Source organism: Xenopus laevis, chromosome 7L (genome assembly GCF_017654675.1).
Source record: "Xenopus laevis strain J_2021 chromosome 7L, Xenopus_laevis_v10.1, whole genome shotgun sequence".
In the NCBI taxonomy this organism is placed as follows: domain Eukaryota; kingdom Metazoa; phylum Chordata; class Amphibia; order Anura; family Pipidae; genus Xenopus; species Xenopus laevis.
In genome coordinates this window covers 112,670,007-112,693,890 of record NC_054383.1, presented here as the reverse complement: position 1 = coordinate 112,693,890, position 23,884 = coordinate 112,670,007, and the positions used below count along the sequence as shown (strand labels likewise).

Genomic DNA, 23,884 nt, shown 5'->3' with positions numbered 1-23,884 from the left:
CTATCACTTTCTATGTGACTGCCAATAATCTCTCTCACACACACACTCCCTGCCCCTCCTCTCCCCGTGACGTCGGTATCGTGCGTCGGCGAAGAGGGAGATCTCCATGGAGACGCTGTGAGCTGGGTGACGTCGTGAGGGGGCGGCTCCCCGCGGCGTGGGCGTCCCGCGAGTGTAATGTGAGCGGGGGGAGAAAAGGAGGAGGAGAGCCCGGGGCCCGAGGAGGAGAAGCTGCACAGACCGGAGCCAGGCACCGAGGGGAGAACAGCGCCAGCGGGACACAGCCATGAAAACCCCGGCAGAGCCAGGTATTCTTTCCCGTACAGCGACTCCGCGCTCCTGGCCACACGGCTATTGCTGCGCGTACACATTGTGCTCCCACCGACACACAAGTGCTGCAAACTGTCACACAACTCCGGCGGAGAGTAGGCAAACTGCTACACAAAGTGTCACACACCGCTCCTAAGTACATCGCTCTTGCACAGAGTGCCATTCACACCTCCCAGGCTCACACAGTGCGACACACAACTCCTCAAGTACCCGGCCGCCCAACAAAGTGTCGCACACGCCGCTCACTGCACTCAAACGCCACACAGAGTGAAACACACAGCTCCCGTGATCACAAACTGCTACACAAAGTGCCACGCACAACTGCCAGTTGTACCTGTACTACACAAAGTGCCACACACACACACGTCTCTCAAGTACTAAACACAACTCCTAGTTGTACCTATACTACACAAAGTGCCACACACACGTCTCTCAAGTACTACACACAACTCCCAGTTGTACCTATACAACACAAAGTGCCACACACACGTCTCTCAAGTACTACACACAACTCACATTTGTACCTATACAACACAAAGTGCCACACACATGCCTCTCAAGTACTACACACAACTCACATTTGTACCTATACTACACAAAGTGCCACACACATGCCTCTCAAGTACTACACACAAGTCCCATTTGTACCTATACTACACAAAGTGCCACACACACGTCTCTCATGTGCTACACATGTCTCCCAGGCAAACAAACACTAGTCACAGTGAGACTCGGGGCCCCTAGACACACACACAATCACTACCCAATTGGTTCCCAAGTACACAACTGCTCTGCAAAGGGAGAAGTCACAACCCCGGGCACAACTGCTGCCCAATATTAGCACAGAGGGAACAGCTGTACGAAGTGACACACTGATTCACACCGCTACACAACAGAGAATGTTGATGTGCAAAACACATGACAACTTCACAGAGTGTCCAAAAGAAAGCCAGCAGCACACTGAGTCGGGTTGCAGTTGTGTTCAAAAAGAATTATTTTATTAAGCCCATATGCAAAAAGGCTTTTTGCATATGGGCTTAATAAAATAATTCTTTTTGAACACAACTGCAACCCGACTCAGTGTGCTGCTGGCTTTCTTTTGGATATCGATTTGACCCAGTGACAGGGGTGGGTCTCACAGTACAGCACCTGGCACTACAAAAAGTGTGTATTAGGGAGGTGAGCGCTCCACTTGATTTAACTTCACAGAGTGTGACACCGCCTCCCAGCACACATTGTAACAATGTCCAGTGACACGACTACTAAACAACACTAGCATACACAGTAACGGTATAGGGATTGTGCCCTTGTTGGACGTTGTGCGACACTTGTGTTCCTCGGCATTGTGCTGTGATGCGTCAGTCACGTTTAGCAGTATGGCAGCAGCTTGTCGCTGTGTTGTTATCGTCGCAGGCTTCCTATGTGTACTGCAGTGTGTGTTAGTACTGATGTGTGTAGCTGTATTGTCACTTCCACTATCCATTATCCGAGTCTGATAGGGGGTCATTTGACCCGGATTTGGGGGCACCTTGACACCAGTGAAATCGATCGGTTTTCAGACGCCCCCCCCCCCCCCCAGAGGAAACAATGTGTCCGATCTCTACGTTCCAAATGGAACTTTTCCTCCCTGCGACAAACAACGTGCTGTTAAGGTGGCAGCAGCGCCGGCCCTGGCCTGGACTTATCCCTCATGAACTTTGCTTTTGTGAGTTTATAACCTTATAGCCGTGCGGTCATTGGCCCTTTGTGCTCATGTATTAGGGACGTGGGGAGTCCTCAGATATCAGTGGGCGCATTGTTCCACACCGTGATTAGAGGCGAGCCAGTGTAAGCACGTGCAACTGTAGGAAGGGGACAGACACACACACACACACACACTATTGTGCTGCTTTGCCCACACTTCCTTGTTCTGAATGCAGCTAACACATGCCTACATGGATCCTGCATGGAGGCTGCTGGCCATTTAAAATTATGTTTAACTCTTTGGGTGTCGCAAGTTATTGGCTGGCTCTACCCGAGGTTCATGTCTTAAGTTATACTTGTACTCTAACCCGTGTTGTAGTTGAACCACAGCTGGGGGGCCACACACACACACACACTAGTCAACCCCAAGCGTTGCGTTTGACATCTGTGCTAAAAGGAGGTTCGCCTGCAGAGTTTTCTTACCTTTCCTGGAGCACTGTTTCTGGCACAGGCGTTGGAATAAAGTTAATGTGTGTAATTAGGACAGCTGCCTTTTATTTTTACAAAATGAGCTAGTTCGGAAGCTAAGTGCGCATTACTTTACACCTTTTATTTCTAGAGCGATGCTAACTACCCTAAATCTGATTTCCTACTGTGTCTGTGTGAGAATGAGCCAAACATTTCTGTGCGCATTCATATAGCGACTGCTGCTAATGCGCTTAAATGCTCGTTATGGAGGTGCCTTGTACGTGGCGCTAACGGGGAATCGTTTCCAACCCGAACAAACTGTTTCCAGGTGTCCGGCATCCTCGGAGGACACAACCTGTCACCTCAGTCCTTAGTTCCCTTCTCCCTCCCTTTCTCAGCAATATTGTTTTAGGTCTGCTTTCACCCTCAATTTGGCGCCACCTTAAGCCCACCCCTCTCTCTGGGTAGCCTGATTGTCTGTCTTTTGGAATTTGAAGCCTTCATCCCCCCTCCTCCTCTCTCCCTAAAGTCTATTCTGCTTCTGTTAAAACTTGTCCCTCCTTGAGCCTTGCACATAATCGTGTAGTGAGTCTTAAAAAAAACAAAAACAGGATTAGAAAAAAGTCTTTCTTTTATTAAACAATAGGGAAATTATATGAATATACAAGTTCCCCATAGTCGGCAAAAGCCGGGTTAAATGCATATGGAAAGCAGAGATTGCTTTGAACTCATCACAAAGGGGGTTCACTATCGGAGAAGTTTCACTACAGCTTTATTTATATAAATGTATCTGTCTAGTGCCCGTGAATTGTTTCCGAACACATGAAAAATACTCTTTGCCCTGGCGCGGCGACTTATCCTTTACAAGGAAGGAGTTAAAAGTGTTGGGTTAAGTTGCAGGCCCAGACAGATGGAAATTCCTTGTAAGGTTTCCACCGTGTGTAAATGTAGCAGTGTCTGTGCCCCAGTTGCTGCAGACTGTGTCTTTAAAGCTGTCCTGGAATCAGAGTGATGTAATGTTAGTTTTTGAAGCAGAGATTGAATTCCAGCCTTTTAGCTTTTGGCTCAAGGGATTAGTGAGAGGGTGGTGTGGTTTGGAATGGGGAAAGGGGGGGGGGGTTTGGTGCATTTAAAGAGACAGCAGCGACCGTTGCTTCTTCCAGGAACACTTTGTGGCAACTTGTTAGGAATTTTTTTTTTTTAATCTTTCAGACAGGCTGCCCCAAACTTCCCTTTATAGTCTGGGAAGACTGACCACAGGGCGGGCAGGGTGATAAAAGTTGTCTCGTATTATTGTTAAGGAAGGGACACGGTGTCAGGGGGAGTGATACAAGTGGAGCCTGTGGGGGCTGCTTGGGACAAAAGCCAGTATGCAGTCAGGGGGTCTGTTTGTGTGGTTTAGATATGCAGATTGCACAGAAGGTGAAGAGTGCTCTCACAATTGTAAATTCCCCTTTTATGTTCCTATTTATAACCAGCTTCTTTGCCCCTCCACCCCTTCTATAAACATACAGAAGGTGTTCTCATGATAAGAGCCTTTACCTACAGACACAGTTACTACATAGGCATGCGGGCGAAAGAAAGGTGCACCGGTCTGATGGTTATCCACACTTGTTGTCCGTATGAATGCCAGCCACTTAATATTATTGTTATCAGGTTACACAGTACAGCACAGTAGTATCGGTAATTAATCTGATAACAAAGTCACAAACAGGGCTCACATGAGGGAACATGTGCATATGAGCTTACAGTCTAAGAAGTTGTAGAATTCTTCAAGAGCTGTTAGGGTAAGGGCACACGGGCAGATTCGCAAGATCCCGCTGGCAATTTTTCATTATAGCCGGCGGGTAAAGTAGGGCAAGGCAGTAATAGTCGGGGCAACTAATATCCCCAAATCTGCCAGTGTGCCCTTACCCTCACGAGGAAACTTCGGCCACTTTGGAAAACGAAGTGCCACCCAGCTGGCGATTTTTCGTTATAGCAGACGGGAAGGTAGGGGAGATTGTCGCCTTGAAGAAGAGGCGATTTGTTGCTGGGGCAACTAATCTCCCCAAATCTGCCCATGTGCCCTTACCCTTAAGGACGTCAGACAATCATGCTGATTAGGTACATAAAAAAGAGCTCACTGAAGCTTCTTTCTGCTGTTTTAGAACTGTGAGGAACACAGTGTTTTAGGGCACTAGCAAAACTGCTCACACACTATACAGGATATCTGTGTATTTTGAGTTAAATGTCTGCGTGTTGTTGTATGAACCTATTTTTTTTTTTTTAACCCGTTTCCTGAAAACTGGAAAGTTCTGGTTTCAAAAGGCAAATTATTTTCACTTTATCGTGTATGTGAGAGATGCTTGTTGATGTACCTTGTGACACATGAGCTTGTACAAATATTCTCACTGCAGGTAGATTGGGAGTTTCCCAGTAAGCTGTAGATAAAATCAGCGAATGGGAATGGACTAAAGATGATTCCGTTACTGACGAGGTTGCAGTGCAAATATCAGACCCTATAAGTAGGGATGCGATAAATCCCGAATCCTTTGTGAAAGAATCCTGAACCGAATCCAACCCCTAATTTGCATATGTAAATCTGGGCTAAAGAGAACCGCCCATGCAGCATGCGGCTAAAGCATGTGATTTTTTGGATTTGCTTGGCCAGGCACTTGGATTTGGCCGAATCTTGCTGAAAAAGGTCAAATCCCAAACCGAATCCTGCATTCAGGGCATCCCTACCTATAAGTGATCATCTAAGGGATGTTATATGGTGTAGTGTCCCACAATCACATGCACATATATGCTGAGGTATGGTACATGTAAAAGTACTAAAAGGGAAACTTACCAAAACCATTTCTGTGGCAGCCTGAAAACAACATTTTATTAGGGTAGGGTTGCCACCGAGCCGGTATTGTACCGGCCTAGCCAGTAAAACACCAAGGCCAGAGCCGGTATTACAAATTTACCGGCAATGTAGTTGCCGGTTATTTGTAATATTTGTAATATTAAAAAAAATCCCTTGGCCTGCCCCCAATTCGCTCAGAACTTACCGTTTTTTTCTGCCTTCTGGCCACCTTGAGATGTTGCTCCACCCCCTTCCACAACACTATGTGGCTCCGCCCCTTTTGCATCATGGTCTACCTCTTTTGTTCCCACCCCCCCGCCAGCCTGTAAACTTTTTCAGAAAAGGTGGCAACCCTAGCAGCACTGGAAAAATTCTGTTCAGGTTTTATCCTACCATAGGAATATGCCTTCATTTTTGTGTAGGTTTATTTTACAAAAGTCCATATCTATCTTGTTTATGACTGAGATCCCAAGTTTACATCACTGTGCGAGTTTAAGCCCCAGACAGGTTTCATAAAGAGTAACTGAAATAACAGGAGTAGTAACTGTAAAAGTGCCCTTATGTGGTGGCAGCAGCTTGACGTGGCACAAACTGTCTATAGACAATGCCAGTGCTTTCAGGTGGGTATTACTTGGGTAGACCCTCATGTTCCCAGCAATCCCTTCCTGATAGCACCAGTGTCTACCTAACGTAATGGCACAGGGGGTTGATTTAAAAATGCAGCATTTAAGGGGGACATTCACCTTTAAGGTAACTTTTAGTAAGTTATAGAGTGGTCAATTCTAAGCAACCTTTCAATTGGTTTTCATTATTTTTTATAGTTATTTGCCTTTTGCTTCTGACTCTTTTCAGCTGTCAAATGAGCGTTGCTGAACCCTTCTAAAAAGCAAATGCTCTGTAAGGGTCAGGCCACTTGAGCAGATTTGGGGAGATTAGTCGCCCTAAGTTTCCTTGTGAGGCAACTTCTGGCGACATCAGAAAACGAAGTGCCGCGTGTGCTTTGCCGTAGGCGATTTTCATTTTAGCCGGCGGAGGGCAAAGGAAGGCAGTTTGAGGAGATTGTCGCCCCAAATAAGAGGAGATTTGTCACTGAGGCGACTAATCTCCCCGAATCTGCTCATGTGGCCTGACCCTAAGGCTACAAATGTATTGTTATTGCTAATTAACAATCTTTCTATTCAGGCCCCCTCCTATTCATATTGCAGTCTCTTATTCAAATCAGTGCATGGTTGCTAGGGTACTTTGCACTGAAAATTAAAGAACAGCTGAATATAAAGCTAAATAATCAAAAACCTTAACTAATAAAAAAGCAAAACCAATTGCAATTTATCCCAGAATATCATTCTCTATATCATACTAAAAGTTATTTCAAAGGTGAACAACCCCTTTAAAGCAGCCCCCTATAAACTGCTTATGAGTGTAGACAAAATGCCATGTGCCATGAAACTTATAGAAGCAAAGGAGGAAACCTCTCCAAAACAATGTATAATTTAATGTAAAGAACAGATATCTTGTCCTACAATTATACCCAACACTAATTAAGACTTGTATTAACACCAAGTGAAAACTTTAGTGCAAAAGTAAATTACTGCATAATCGCTTTCCTTTAAACAATGGATGTAGCTTCTTTACATTAGAAAGTGAACTGCGACGTCCAGACTCCTCAGCAGCCCACGGTGGTTTAAATCTGTGCTCCGCGTCGGACTGGCCCATCGAGATACCAGGAAAAGTCCCGGTTTTGGCCTATGGCCTATTTCATGGCCATTCCCTATTTCTATGAGAAAAAGAGGATAAATAGATGGAATAATTGATTATAGTATGTAAAGAAAAGAGACTAGGAGAATAGAGTCTGAGTGAGGAGAGGAAGAATAATAGTAGTGAGTAGGCCCCTAGTCTAAGGTCTTTTGTTGGGCCCCTGGTGTCCCAGTCAGACACTGGCTGTGCTTCTTCATATTTTATCATCCACCGAAGTGAAAGACCATTTACTAAAGAGATTCATGAAGTATGTGTTGTGAAGAAGAAGCACTCAAGCATTGAATTATGACTCAGGCTGGAAATGAAGCTGTAAGCCCCCTGTGTACTTGGGGGGAGGCCAGGATTTAATAGAAAATATGGGGGTGTACAAGTGGAGGTGGTTTTGTTCTGCCGCTGATCAAGTGAAATCTCCTCGGCTGACACCAGTTGTATCAGTGTGTTTTGTGTAGCTGAGGCTTCTGGATCAGTCACGCTCACTGTGGAGGAGAGCAGCGTAGGTTCCATCTTGTGTGCCCCCACAGATCAGGCTGTGAAGGAGAGGGAGGGCTCCTGAGTGGCACCTATGTGGGCGAGGAGGGGTTTGGAACACATGTGATAGCGTGAAACACATCTGATAGCGTGGAATGATACACTCACCATGTTTGCTATGGATGTATCTAGAGATAACTGTGCCCCACACCCAATCCTTTCATTTCTATTCCCACCTAATTCCACAGCTCAAAGAGCTGACAGTTACAAGTGGGCTTCAGCTGCTCCTTAACGTATGGGAACAAGAAAGGGATTGGGGCAGTGATTGGCACGTCCTTGGCATTAGACTTGCACGAGTCGAGTGGATTCCCACACCTTGGCTGACGCGCACGTATCCCGGTATTTCAGCCCCAGCAGTTTGCCTTTGTTTTTCTTTAACACCTTCTGTCGTGGCACCTGTTGAATTTAATAGTTGTGTTCCTTGAGGAGAGAGGTATTTCAGGGCAAACTTGAAAGTGTTCTGGGATCTTAACCGTTTGGCTGCCAAGTCCGTAACAAAAAAAAAAAAAGATATATTGCGTGCAAGGGAACAATCAAGCTCAGTCAGACTGTCAAGTTCCTGGCAGTATATATCCTGCCTTCAGTCCTTGTGATTCCTGTATTCTCAGTCTGGGCTCACGTGGGGTAACTTGTCCATGCAGGGTTTCCCGTTGCAGCCTGTTCCGTGAGCGTCTCCTAATGAGCTTTTAACCTGTGGACATAGTTTAAATTTAGGCATTTTAAAAAAGATCTTTGCTCTACAAAAAAAAAAAAAGTACCCAAAATGACCCTGTGTGCCATTCGACAACAAAAGTTGGGTACCTTGTTGGACTGCATTTTATAGCAATTCCTGTTAAAATTATATGTTTAAAAAGTGTGCCTGTAGGAGAAGCAGGGGTGTAACTACAGAGGAAGCAGAGGGGGACAGGAGGTATAGGAGGCCCCATGAGGCCCAAATAAAGATCATTTTCAACATATATTGATAAAACATAACTCGAGATATGTTGGGGGCACTAAAATGAATTTGCTGTGGGATCCAGTAACATCTAGTTACCCACTGAGGAGCAGTTCCCCCCCCCCCAATCATTTGCCATTGATCTGCTTGTCCTGTTCTGACCATCTGTTAATACTGAAAACTATCACTCATAGTGTTGTGGCTATGAGCTGGGCCAATAAGACTGTTGAAAACTTGAGTACCAAAGGGCCTACCTTCTCCAGTCAATACAATCCAAGTACAAGTATGGAACGCGTTATCTTGGATACCCATTATCCAGAAAGCTCTGAATTACGGTAAAGTTGTCTCCCATAGACTTAATTTTATCCAAATTTCTTAAAATGATTTCCTTTTTCTCTGTAGTAATAAAACAGTAGCTTGTACTTGATCCCAACTGAGCTATAATTAATCCTTATTGGAAGCAAAACCAACCTATTGGGTTTATTTAATGTTTACATGATCTTCTAGTAGACTTTAGGTATGAAGATCCAAATTACAGAAAGATCTGTTATCCGTAAACCCCAGGTCCCTAGCATTCTGGATAACCAGTCCCACACCTGTACTTTATTTCTGTAACCTGTTTGTCGATGGACCTGAACTTCCCAGTGGCCTCAGCTAGCCTAGACCCATGGCGGGGGCTTGTCCGCATTTCTCAAAAACCCACACCACATAGACAAAGAGGGAAATAAAATCCTGACTAACTTCCTAGGTCTTGTGTCACTGAGTGCACCCGACCAGAGTTACTGTAACAGGGAAGTCGCATATAAACCGAAAAACGCCTGGTTATAAACTACTTACAGTAAAAATGTTATCTGTTGTGGTTCCCCTAATAAAATATTCAGGGGAATGTTGTATTGAGAGAAAAAGAACATTCCCTCTAGTCTTTTTTTTTTTTTTTTTTGGACATATTGTTGGGTGCTGCCATATTGCTTTATTTGTCAGAGGCATTATCCGTAGATTGCAATATATTTTCCCTTATTGGTCATAAACACTGTGTTTGTTTTTGCAGTTGTTGTCTATAGAGAATGCCTCTCTGTAAGCAAGAGATTTCAGTTTAATTGCACCTTCTTGAGACAGGTCCTACTTTACAGCCCAACATTTGTTCAATCCTCCATTATCTTGTGACTAGGATACATAACACACATATTATATATGTAAGTTTGGGACCTGTTATCCAGAATGCTCAGGACCTGGGATTTTCCAGATAGTGGATCTTTTTCTAATTTTGATCTCCGTAACTTGTCTACTAGAAAATAATGTAAATATTAAATACACTGAATAAGCTGGTTTTGCTTCTAATAAATTAGCTTATGTCTTAGTTTGGATCAAGTACGGGGTATTTTTTTATTATTACGGAGGAAAAAAGAAAATTATTTTTAAAAATTTAAATGTTTTGATGAAGTGTATGGGAGATGGTCTTTGAGTAATGCAGAGCTTTCTGGATAATGTTTCCGGATAACAGATCCCATACCTGTATAATGTGCATGGCAGGACGAACCACCTGTGATTTAAAGGGGTGATTCACCTTTAGGTTAACTTTTAGTATGTTATAGAATGGACAGTTCTAAGCAACTTTTCAAGTAGTCTTCATTATTTATTTTTTATAGTTACATTTTTTTCTTACTCTTTCCACATATGAAATGGGGGTCCCTGACCCCATCTAAAAACAAATGCTCTATAAGGCTACACATTAATTATTTTTCATATTCCAGTCTCTTAATCAAATAAATGCATGGTTTGCTACCCTAGCAAACAGATTGCTGAAATTTCAAACAGGATAGTTGCTGAATAAAAAACTAAATAATTAAAAAATAAATAAAAATATATATATATATATATATATATATATATATATATATATATATATATATATACATACACACAAATATTAAAACATGAAAACCAAATTGTTTGCTTATCAATCTCTACATCATACTAAAAGTTAAATCAAAGGTAAACAACCCCCTTTATTGCAGATATGGTAACATTGAGGAGCTTCCTGCATCAGCATGTCTCCTTTAATTATTAAAGATTATGGTGAATTATTGCATGGCTGTGGGAGTCAAAGTTTAAATGAACGTCAGGGCTTATATTATTTATACTATTATTATACACATTATACTATTTGCCCCAAGGATCCTACACAAAAAAAACTCTGAAACCCAAAATGAGCTATCGCTCATTGGTAAGTGGGGGAATTTCAGGATTTCTGGAAATAAATATACCATTGCTACAAGCTAATTTATTGGGCTTTTGTTAAATGTGGCTCTCGGATTTATAAATAAATAAAGGCCTGGTGGGGGTTGAGCGAGTGCAGTATGAAAGTACTGCAGGAATGTTAACGAGGGGAGATAATTTTCGGACTTTGGAGTCAGTGATTGGAGTTTTGAAGCAGTGACCTTAAAGGGCAGTGCACTCCTTTGTGTACATATGTATTCACACTAAGGGAATTTATATCTACCCTGCAAATGAGATTTACTGGGTTGTATTTGTAACTGTGTATGTGTAGAACTTTTCACAGATGTAAACAAACATTTTCACATTTTGGTAGAAGTAAAAAAAGGCATAGATTTACAAATTGTAGGACAACCCCCAACCCCCCTTCCCTCCCAACCACCAGGAGATTAATGGGGATTAGAGGCCAATTATACAGAGATTTGGGACAAATTTGTATTTGTTATTTTTGTGCCTTGAGACATACACAGATAATATTGTATGAAACAGTTTTGTATAGTAATGTGTGTGTGTAGTTGGGCTACAGGTTTAGAATTTTAATCTGCTGATGCTTCAGCAAATGAGAAAGTGAATAGTGAGTACTATGGGGGCAGCCATTCAGAGGATAAAAAGCTCTGGTTACACAGCAGATAGCAGATAAGATGTGCAGAAAGTAATGATTTTATCTGTGATCCACCATTTAACCTGTGCCTTTTGTTCAATTTCCACCATTGCTACACATCACAGCAGCTTGTTTATATAAACTATAGTAGTGTTTGTGAGGCAATCAGTTTTACTAGTGCCAGGGCAACAGTACATTATATTTTCATTACTTCAAAAAACATTTTAATTTTTTGGTGTTGCTGTTCCTTTAATGGCACATGTACCTGTCAATGTTGGGTTATATTCCCGTTGAAAGGTTTCCACAGGCAACTTCGGGCGACTATAGAAAACGCATCGCCGCGTGTGCATTAGCGCAGGTGACTTTTCATTGTAGCCTATGGGAAAAACCGCTGAGGCAGTTCGGGGAGAAGATGAGGCGATTAGTCCCCAGGCGACAAAATCTCCCCGAATCGCCTCGTGTGAACTGACCCTAACTGTAAACTTGGCAGTGCCGGGCCAAGAAGGCCGGCTGCCCTAGGCAAGCCAGCGCCTACTCCGCCCCTCCCCGTTTGCCGAGGACGCGACGCTCAAGTGCGCATGCGCCAAGGAAGCACGTGCGCATGCGTCGGGGGTGCACAAGTGTGCATGCGTAGAGGAGCAGAAAACTTCTAACACTGCTTCTGGAACTAGGGGAAGGCGTCGGAAGAGGTAAGTGCCTGGCGCCCCTCTACCTTTGCGCCCTAGGCATGTGCCTCTTCTGCCTACCCCTAGTTTCGGCCCTGAAACTTGGATACCTGTATAATACTTGCAGGGAACATATAGGTTATAAACAGAGTGAATTATAGAACATTTCTTTTTCTCTCAATGGAGATGTTCATGGAAACTGCCATACTGTTTCCCTAACAGGCAAGTTCACATTAGATTCTTTAAATATCAAATAAAGGCTGTTGGGGGAGGGGGGCTGCAGTTCAGCAACAGCTGTTAAGCCACAGGTTGGTTATGTCTGTTATACAGTACTGCTCTTCTGTTAAAACAGCTGATCCGAAAAGTGCTGTTGGCATTGTGGGCACCATGCCCGCCTGCCTCTGCTCGGCTCGAGTCCTGGCCTGCCCAAGCTGCACCCTCCCTGTCCTCCCCAGTTAAGGTATGACTAGGAGTTGCTTTTGCCCAGTGAACAAAACGTGTATGGGTTATTGTGCTACTTTCCCAGATGTCTCTTCTTTGTTGGAGTTGTACCCCTTTTCAGTAGGGTGTTCTGTCTCTCCCTTAAAGAGATACTATCATGGGAAAACGTGTTTTTTTCAAAATGTATCTGTTAATAGTGCTGTTCCAGCATACTTCTGCACTGAAATCCATTTTTCAATATGCCATTTTTTTAATTTTACAAATTGTCAGTTTCCCAGGTGCCCACAGTCATGTGACTTGTGCTCTGATAAACTTCAGTCACTCTGTACTGCAAGTTGGAGTGATATCACCCCCCTCAGCAGCCTAAGGGCAGAGACACACGTGGAGATTCGGGGAGATTAAGTCGCCCAGAGACAAATCGTCTCTTCTTTGGGCGACTAATTTCCGCAAACTGCCTTCCCGCCGGCTAGAATCTAAATCGCCGGCTGGATGGGCCTCAGAGCGCTTCGTTTTCCTGGCGACTAATAGTTTCCTTACAATAGATCAATACCAGATAGCAGTTCCCTAACAGAAGATACCAGCTGCCTGGTAGACATAAGGACAGCACTCAATAGTAAAATCCATGTCCCAGTGCGAATCCTTCAATTACATTGAGCAGGAGAAACAGCAGCCTGCCAGAAAGCAGTTCGATCCTAAAGTGCTGGCTCTTTCTGAAAGCACATGACCAGGCAAAATGACCTGAGATGGCTGCCTAAAACTCCAATATTACAATATATATAAGAATAAAATTTTACATGGTAGAGTGAATTATTTGCAGTGTGAACAGTGTAATTTAAAAATAGAAACTACACCACAAAAATCATGACAGAATCCCTTTAAATATAGAGTTATAGATACATACTTCTCTTTATGCAGGACAGTCCTTCTCTAAATTTATTATTGGATGCTGCTATATTGCTTGTCTAACTCAAGATGCTCTTTTCAAAAGACCGTAGAGCATGGCCACTTGAGGTGCTGTCCTACAGACCTTTGTTATAAAATATTTTCAGTACGGCAGCTCCAATATTACTCCGAGTACTGTCTCTACTACACCTGCCTATACTTGTCTGGGTGCTGGAAGTGCACAGATGTTTTTCATGTATTGGGTTTGCACATTGGCTGATAGCTCCTGTGCATGGGCATTGTCTCATTATTGGATTTTCAGTTGTGACCTAAGAATTCAGACATCACATTGGATTCTGTTCCTCTTGGTCCCTCCTTTATTTGCTCTTGTGAGTCAAGATCCTGCAGCTGGTCATGGCAGGGGGATAGGCATTTAGTGCCTCAGTAGTAGTCAAACCCTGCTCTACAATGTGTATACCAGCCCCAATCCTTGCTCGCCTATTAGTTATAAAGTGGCACACTTTTGTTTAAAGTGTTTTTCCCCCAAATGAATGACTTTTGTTTCCTCTGGTCCCTCCCATCAGAAGCCACATTGAGCTTGGCTCTGTGCATAGCCGTCCTGTATATACAAGCTGTGGGTTTCTCCCTGGAGATCAGAAGGAAACCTTGTGGGAATCCTGCACTAAAATAGATGTACTGTTGAGATTGTGGGCTGTTGACATTTTATTTTCCCAAACGTATACTGGCGAGGCCTAACTCTTCTCTTAAAGAAATATAAATAGACGTATGGATGAGACCAGTATGTTTAAAAAATGTGCAATTTATTGCTTACACGTAATTCTCTAAAAAAAATTTAAAAAAACTGGCCGGCCAGGAAAGACAATGAATAAATTAAGTAATATGCATAAAAACAATTACTGATTGAATCCAGGTGGGTAATCACTCTTTTAAATGTTAGTAATACAGTATAGTAACTGTTCCTTGGTTGTGGTATGTGCTTGTAGACTGGCAAAAAGAGTTGAGTTGTAGTTCAGCAAGATAGAAAAGTTATTTCAAATCTCACCATATGGGAAAGTTCTGATACACACCTCAAATTTGAAATAATTTTTCTATCTTGCTGAACTACAACTGACTTGAGAACATACTGGTCTCATAATCGACCTTCTATTTATATTTCTTTATATTGAATTGTATCCTCAATAGGACCTGGAGGATTGAAGGTGTGCCTTCTTGACTAGTAAAACAATAACTTTCCCTTAAAGGGATACTGTCATGGGAAAACCATCAGTTAATAGTGCTGCTCCAGCAAAATTCTGCACTGAAATCCATTTTTCAAGAGAGCGAACAGATTTTTTTATATTCAGTTTTGAAATCTGTCATGGGGCTAGGCATATTGTCAATTTCCCAGATGCCCCAGTCATGTGACTTGTGCCTGCACTTTAGGATGGAACTACTTTCTGGCAGGCTGCTGGAGCAGCACTATTAACTGTTGCGTTTTGATTTGAAAAAGACATGTCTTCCCATGACAGTATCCCTTTAATATCACAAGACTCCAAATTCTAACTCTTCTCTTGCCAGGGATCTGCATCATCATCATTGCTTTATCCCCCCCCCCCACACACACAAACACACACTCTAATGGGTTAATGTCCCATTGCAGGTACCACTCCCATGCAGTGGCCCGCGGCAGCTCACCAGGGATCACAAGCTGAGCTTTGTTTAAAATTTGTCACACCCTGGGGTGGGTTTTGGGGCCGCCAGCCAGGAGAAGGGAGGGGGCTAGGGTGGCTTTTAAGGTGATGTGGTCCTAACAAAGCCGTGTTTGTTTGGGGTCTCTGGGAAGAAATGGCGATATGGCAAAGCATTTTTAATTAACAGATCACTTGTTTTGTATGTTTTTTTTTTCGATGTGTGGGGGTGCAAACATCACACTACTTTTTTTTTTATCCTCTCTAATATGGTTGGGCAAACACGAGCATCGTAGTGAATTCCAACACTGTGTTAAGTTGTATGTAAAGGGGAAATAAACAGTGACATGCATGTCAGCCAACGCTGGTGATTAGTTATTCATACTAAGAAAACATGTCTCTTGTTAGTACAAGCTAGGCAGAAATGTCTGTGTGAAAACAACTGAGTACACACTATGCTATGCACAGAGGTGTATGAGCGGGGATCGTGCCTGTACAAGCAGCTTGGTGCATGGCATTCAGCTGTGGAAAAATATTTTAGGATCAAAGGTAAGTTCTTTTGAATTCGTACTTGGTCATGGGCACCATTTGATGGGCAAGTATGCACATTAATCACCAAGTCACAACTGAACAAAGAGAGGAACACTGAAAACAATTATATATGCTTTTTTTTTTAATCCCATGGCTATACAGATTGAGAGGGAACAGTGTTCTTTTTCTCATTTTACCATTACAATCAAAGCATTCTTTAGCCTCCAACATGTTGCATTCTTGCCCCTTCTGCTCAGCTCATAGAGGCATGCCTGCAGTGGTAGTGTTACAGCTGTGGGACCTGTTATCCAGAATGCTGGGGTATTCTGGATAACATATCTTTCTGTAGTTTGGATGTTCATACCTTGAGTCTACTAGAAAATCATGTAAACATTAAATTAACCCAATAGGCTGGTTTTGCTTCCAATAGGGATACATTTATGTTTTTTGATCAAGTGCAAGGTTCTATTTCATTATTACAGGTATGGGGTCCGTTATCCAGAAAGCTCAGAATTACGGAAAGGCTATCTCCCATAGACAACATTATATCCAAATAGTCTGTGTGTGTGTGTAATTTTTAGTTGACATGGAACACAAACTGATTGGATGTATAGTGAGGTCACAATTGCATATCGGTTAGTAGATCACTCCCAGATGTTTAAGTTCCATCATTCTCAATTAAGGCTAGAAGGAGGCCCGCAGTCTTTACTTCTACTCTACTTCTACTTTGCATTATAGTTATGGGACCTCTTATCCAGAATGCTGGGAACCTGGGGTTTTCATACGGATGACGTATCCTAATTTGGATCTTCATACCTTAAAAGACAAATAACATACATTTAAAAAAAAAAAAAGTTTCTACATAACAAAAAAAACACTAATACAAATGTATCTTTAAATTCGCAAAGTTTTTATTAAGAAATAACTCACAGAATCTCCACTTGCGCTCCTCTGAGTTCCATGACCTGTATAAAAACACTCGGCCTTCGGCCTCGTGTTTTTATATGGTCATGAAACTCCTCGGTAACTTATAATATCCTTATATTTTACAAGAGGGGGTACTTTATTCACTATATATATATATATATATATATATATATATATATATATATATATATATATATATATATATATATATATATATATATATATATATATATATATATATATATATATATATATATATATATATATATATATATATATATATATATATATATATATACGTTGTAGATGGGTGCACACCAGGAACGTTTAAAGTCAAATTACTTAAAGATTAAAACATACTTTATTGAAAAATTTTTTAAAACAGGCCTGTTTTAAAAAATTTTTCAATAAAGTATGTTTTAATCTTTAAGTAATTTGACTTTAAACGTTCCTGGTGTGCACCCATCTACAACGTATTTATCTATTCCATTACGGGTAGCACCTGGGTCACTTACTGCTGTTTGGAGTGCGGAGAAAACACAAGGACTTTATATATATATATATATATATATATGTTTGCATCACGTACAAGCTGCTGTTTTATTATTGCAGAGTAAAACAAAATATTTTTGTAAAATTTGGATTATTTGGATAAAACTGATTCTATGGGAGACAGCCCCTCCATAATTTGGAGCTGTCTGGATATAGGGTTTCCCATACCTGTATTACGATGTAAATGTATGAGTCTGTCCCTATTTGTCTGGGAGATTCAGTGCTGTGTGGGGTACATGACTATGCCTGGCCAGACTTCCCACAATACCTCTGGCTGGAACCGGAGTTGCCTTACACAACTGATATGTGGCTAAAATCTCTCTGGCTTTGGGCTAATGCCCCATAATCTTCTGTGCTTGCAGTGTTTCTCTCTTATCTCTCCTGCACTTTCTAGGGATGCAGAGAATCCAATGTTGGCTTCCCATCTGGTTTATATCTTGGCAGGTCCTTAATTAGAATGCTATATGCCATTAATTCTTAACCCTTTCCATATACTCTTGCTTTGGGGCATCTCTTTTATTGTGTGTAATTCCTAGTGAAAGTGAACGGTAAAACTCTTATGTAGGAGGTACGCGAGTCGAAGCAAAAGGGGTTAAGTGTGCGAATAGATTTAATTCCTGCGTTCTATGTTGTGTGTCTGTTCCATATCTCTCCCTGTGACCTTGCCAGAGATGGAGGTGAGATCATTGCGCTCGTCCTTTTGGTTTAGCGTTTCCAGAAGAAAAAAAAAGACTCTGTATTGATCCGTAACTCTATCCTGCTGCCCTTGTGGTGGGTGATTACAGGGCACTGGCAGGTATCATTGGCGCAGTGTGGTTAGTGTGTGCTTGTCTGCAGCTCTATCTCTCTCAAGACTGCAATTGGACTGTTTTTTGCTCTGGGGCTCTGCTTTTTCTCTTCTATTTAACCTGCATTTTGGGTCTCTAGGCTTCCTGCAGTGCCCATGGGTTTCCCTCTTTTCAAATGGGGGTTGTTCACTTTTAAAGGAGAAGGAAAGCTACCAAAGCAGTTTATTGTTAATAGATTAGCCAAAACAGTGCAATCTAGAATGCTATATTTATTCTGTATAATTCTTTACCATACGCGAGTAAACCGATCTAGAAGCTCTCTGTGCTTGTTTAGGATAGTAGCTGCCATATTTGCTTGGTCTGACATCACTTCCTGCCCGATTCTTTCCCTGCTCTCTCATAGCTCTAGGCTCAGATTACAGCAGGGAGGGGAGGAGGAGAGGGAGAGAGGAGCAAACTGAGCATGCTCAAGTCCTAGCCCTAGAGGTTTATGCTTAAAACAGGAAGTCTGATGCAGAAGCCCATGTGTACACAATAGAAGGAAAGAAATGCTGTTTCTTTTCACACAAGACTCAGAGCAGCATTACTTTGAGGGTTTACTGGTGTATTTATATAGACCTTTCTGATAAAGCTTACTTAATTCTAGCCTTTCCTTCTCCTTTAATTTAAATTTCAGTATGATGTAGAGAGGGATATTTTGAGACCATTTGCAATTTGTTTTAATTTTTTATTGGTTTAACTTTTTTCAGCAGCTTTCCTGCTTGCAGTTACAGTAATCTGGTTGCTAGGGTCCAATTTACCTTAGCAACCATGCATTGATTTGAATAAGAGACTGCAATATGAATAGTAGAGGCCTGGAGGGAAAGATGAGAAATAAAAAGTAACAATAAATGTGTTATAGAGTGGGGTCAGATGGGGTCAGTGAACCCCTATTTGAAAGGTGTAATGAGTTTTAAGAAGAATGCAAATAATTTAAAAAATAAATAAACCGTTTTAAAAGTTGCTTAGAATAAGCCATTCTGTAGCATACTAAAAATTAACTTAAAGGTAAACCAACCCTTTAAACTCTTTCTTTCAACAAAGGGTCACTCGGGTCTTTGAAGAAAATGCTAATTGCCATTAATAATAACAAGGTATTTACTGTGGCATTTTTAAAATGGTTTGTGCTGCCTCTTCCATACGCCACTCTCTTGGATCATATCATTTTGTGACACATAAGAACCATATCTGATTTATACAGGATTATCTTCCTTTATTTTACATTTATTAAGGCAATTCATATCTTAAGACATATTATTAAGACATAATATCTTCTTGTATACACGTAGGATATTCTTTAGTTGTGTTTAAATGGGTCATACAGTTTGCAGAAGCATTTAATATAGATTGCAATGAAACAGAGCCCCTAGTGGTCATATATATCATTATATCATTGGAGCTCTGGTTAATTATGGACCATGCATCAAGCAAATACTAGTGTGTGTGGTGGGGGTATTGTGTAGTTTCCTTTTACATTTTTTTTATTACAAGCATGGGGTTGCGTTATCCAGAAAGCTCCGAATTACGGCAAGGCCATCTCCCATAGACTCCATTTTATCCAAATAATCCAGGTCTTTGAAAATTATTTCTTTTTTCTCTGTAATAATAAAACATTACCTTGTACTTGATCCAAACTAAGATATAATTAATAGGGATACACCAAATCGACTATTTTGGATTCAGCCGAACCCCCGAATCCTTCTCGAGATTCGCCCGAACCGAATACTGTTTTACAGATGCAAATTAGGGGTGGGAAGGGGAAAACATTTTTTACATCCTTGTTTTGTGACAGTCACGCGATTTCCCTCCCTGTCCCTTATTTGCATATGCAAATTCGGATTTGGTTTGGCCGGGCAGAAGGATTCGGCTGAATCCTGTTGGAAAAGGCTGAATCCCGAACCGAATCCTGGATTCGGTGCATCCCTAAAATTAATCCTTATTAGGGCTCTTACACATGAGCGTTCTGACCTGCGCTCCCCTGCGTTCCGTTTTTTGGCGTTCAGCCGCAGGGGAGCGCAGGAATAGACGCAAGTCATTATTTGAAATGGGGCTGTACTCACTCAGGCGCGTGTAGGCGCCGAACGCAGGTTCAGACGCAACATGCTGCATTTTTCCTGCGTTCGGCGCCTACACGTGCCTGAGTGAGTACAGCCCCATTTCAAATAATGACTTGCGTCTATTCCTGCGCTCCCCTGTGGCTGCCAAAAAACGGAACGCAGGGGAGCGCAGGTCAGAACGCTCATGTGTAAGAGCCCTTAGAAGCAAAACCAGCCTATTGGGTTTACTTAAAGTTTACATGATTTACTACTAGAAGTAAGCTATGGAAATCCAAATTAGGGAAAGATCGGTTATCCTGAAAACCCCGGGCCCCGAGCATTCTCGATAACCGGTCCCATACCTGTACTTTTAAAAAACAGGCTGTGGCTTGGCCTGTAAGCTTGCTATCTAGAATGAGAGAAACGCACAGAAACCTACTCTGTATAGCTAGTTTATAAATTTCAATTGGACAGTTCAGAGCTAAGCATACCAGTATGTTCATGTTCCAGTTAACTCAGGTCATAGGGTAATGAAGGTTGCTGTGAGCCTTGTTTTGAGAAGCCGGAGTCGTTGGCGAGGGCTTGTTGACATACATGCTGCTTGCCCTCGTATAAGAACATTTCCTGTTTATATGCCGTGACTGGTACAGTAAGGCACAGCAGATGTTTCCATACTCTGCGGCCATTGTGAATAGGCCAGTGTGTTGGTGTTCAGTGTATGAGTGCAGGACCCCAGACAAGGGCTTGTTGTTGTGGCATGTGATGCTGCGCTACTTGCCAGCTGTTGGTAGAGAGCACTGATCATGCCCGGGCACCCTTGCACCCACACTGTCTATACACTTCTTATGTTTTTCTTTGATCCACTGTCCCCCACAGGCTAAAGATGGTGGTAAGGTGTGGTCAGCATGGATGTAATTCTTACCCTCCATTCCTACTCTGCAGTTAGTTAGCCATTATTCCATTGTGGAGCTGCTCCAGTCTTGCACACAGAGCCCCATTGAAGTCGGCTCTTAAGGAAACATTCAGACTGTGATGTCACACTCTGCTAACTTTTCCTCTTTAATTAGGGAGAACAGGCCCAACTGTGTGCTTGAGTCAGACTAAGGGGGAGGGAGAGTTGTTTGGGAAGGTGGGGGGTAGAGGGAGGGAGCGTGTGCTAAGGAGTGCTGTGATTCACCAGGAGATGTGGGGGCTCACGTCTGGATGCCTGCCACTCACACACAGCACAAATGCAACACGTGGCCCACCCATGTGCTTAACCCTCCCCGTGCAGGTGGGGTGTCGGCGCTTTGCGTATGCCTATGAAGTCAGCGCTCACGCTCCAACAGGAAAACGCATTTGCGGCTATTTTTGGTCAATGCTCTTCATTCTTGAGAGTTGTCATTGTGCGGCTCTACGTGCATCATCATCTTGTCCTCGTGATCTCTCTCTCTCACCCTCCCTCTCTCTCTCTCTCTCTCTAACACTCTTGCCCTCTTTCTCACACTCAGTCTCTCTCGCTCTCTTTCTCATACTCAGTCTCTCTCACTCTCCATCAGTCACTCTCTCTCCATCACTCACTCTCTCTCTTTCTCACACTGCCTCACTCTCTCCATCAGTCACTCCCCCCCCTCTCTCTCTCCCCATCACTCACTCACTCTCTCCCTCTCTTTCTCACACTCTGTCTCTCTCTCCATCAGTCACTCTCTTTCTCACCCTTTCTCTATACATGGGTAGAGATCACCAGGGGAGGGAATGGAGGTGAGATATGCAGAAAAAAATAAAGTGGTTTCCATTTGGGTCATCAGGGGTTAAGTGATTCTGTAGAGTTGGGGGCGAGTCAAGTGGTCCGACCCAGGCCTCATATCAATGGTCCCATTGTATCTCCTCTCCCCCTAAGTCTGCCCTGTGTCTCCAGCTGGTTTCACGTGCTAACAGCAGCCAGGTCTGTGGGGCTTTTGTACCTGAACAGCAAATCAGTGTATGAAGTCAAGAACAACCTCAGATCGTCCCTGTTCCATTCTCTGGCCATCTGCAGTTACAGCTCATTGGTGTCAAACCATGGCAGAAATATTCAGCAATAAGCTACACTTCTTCTTGGCACCCTTTTTAAGGGACTGTGTTAGCTAAATGGTGACTTAAGGTGCAAAACTCGTACAGCTTTTCTCTGTGTTCCCATAATATAATGTATTGCGTCATGACATCATGTTCTTTAAAGGCCAGCTGTTCTTACTTAAACATGTGTGACACAGTTTCAGGAGTTCGACACATGCTTAACCTATAAACCGAAATCTTTCTAGCCCTCCTCTGTGAGTGTATACCTGTTGCACACTGAAGCAGTCAGATTTTGGGGCAAGAGGCACGTGTATGATGATGAATTGGCGCAATAGGAGGAGAAGGTCTGGGTGGCATCGTTATCCCTGACTGCACTACGGGACAAAGTCCTGCCATGGAGGGATACGGAGGGCTTGGCACCTATCCTGCTCAGTGCGTACAGGAAACCTAAAGAGGAAAGAGATGAAAAGGTCAAACACTGAGAGAGTTTTCATCTGGGCCCCGAGCCAAGCTAGAGAGACAGCGGCCACTGGCTTAACCCTTCTCCATACTGGGGCTTTGCAGCACTCGCTCTGGGCTATGGATCAGGTAGTACTGGTTGTGCCCAAAACTGTTGTTCATTCCAGTGGAAGTAACTTTGTTCATCGTACCACTTGATACATTACCCTAAATATGTCCTGAGGGAGGCTGAGATCATGCTAGTGTTAAGTGTGAGAGCGACTGGGTGTGTATAATGTTGCTGTGTATAATGTTGCTGTGCGCTACAGTGTGGCTTACTGTTCACTTGTATATGTCTGGGCTGAAAGCTGGCTGCTTCTGACTCTATTTGTGCCAGTAAGAGGGTTTCTAAACAAGGCTGTGCCGCCAGAGCCTCTAATGCAAGATATTCAACTTTTTCATTTTAGGCCTATCTCTATGTTTCAACATTTACCCCTTTGTTGGTCATTTTACCAAAACAATATGCAAGATTTACACCTGTGAATCCTGAAGGGCCACATATTATGAAGGGCTTAAAGGGGCTGTTCACCATTGCGTTAACTTTTAGTAAGATGTACAGAGTGATATTCCGAGACAATTTGCAATTGGTTTTCATTTTTGATTATTTTTGTTTTTTGAGTTATTTAGCTTTCTTATTCAACAGCTCTCCAGTTTCAGAAATCTGGTTGCTAGGGTCCATATTACCCTAGCAACCATGCATTGATTTGAACAAGAAACTGGAATATGGATAGGGTAGGGCCTGAATAAAAAGATGACTAAAAAAAAAAAAGTAGTAGTAATAACAATAAATGTATAGTCTTACAGAGCATTTGTTTTCTTTAGGTAAACACAGTGCTGCGCTATATTAATACATGTTAATAATAATAATAATAATAATAATAGATAGGGTCAGTGACCCCTATTTGAAAATTGGAAAGAGTCAGAAGAAAAAGGCAAATATTTTAAAAACTATAATAAAGAACAAGTTGCTTAGAATTGGCCATTCTATAACATACTAAAAATGTATTTAAAATTGAACCACCCCTTTAAGTAGTTTCAGAGAGGGCAAATTAGCATTCAAGCACAGTCTCATACTAGGTGGCATTTAGGTTGGCGGCACACCATGCTGTTGATAAAGCCGTTTGGGAACCTGCATGTCCAACTTTTAACAAGCAGTTGGCAAGTTATCCATTATAAGTCTTCGTAAGAAAAACAATTCCCCCCAACCAGAGTGTGGGCTCTATAAGCTCTATAAGCCCACACCTGATGAAGGAAACCGGTTTTGGAGACGCTAGGTTTATTAGAAGTGGTGCATGCACATTTAAACAGCTGTGTAAAGAGTACAGGCTTGATACCTATTGTCCAGAATGCTTGGGACTTGGGATTTTCCGGATAAGGGATCTTTACATAAATTGGAT

General features: G+C 42.5%; 1 protein-coding gene across 1 annotated transcript in view; it reads left to right on the top strand.

The window, feature by feature from the left end:
- The first annotated feature begins 257 nt into the window (after positions 1 to 257).
- Positions 258 to 23,884, top strand: part of erf.L (ETS2 repressor factor L homeolog) — a 40,090-nt gene continuing 16,463 nt past the window's right edge. Inside the window, 1 exon segment of the mRNA NM_001368035.1 lies at positions 258 to 308. Within this exon segment, the coding sequence (NP_001354964.1) occupies positions 287 to 308 (22 nt within the window). The 5' untranslated portion in view covers positions 258 to 286.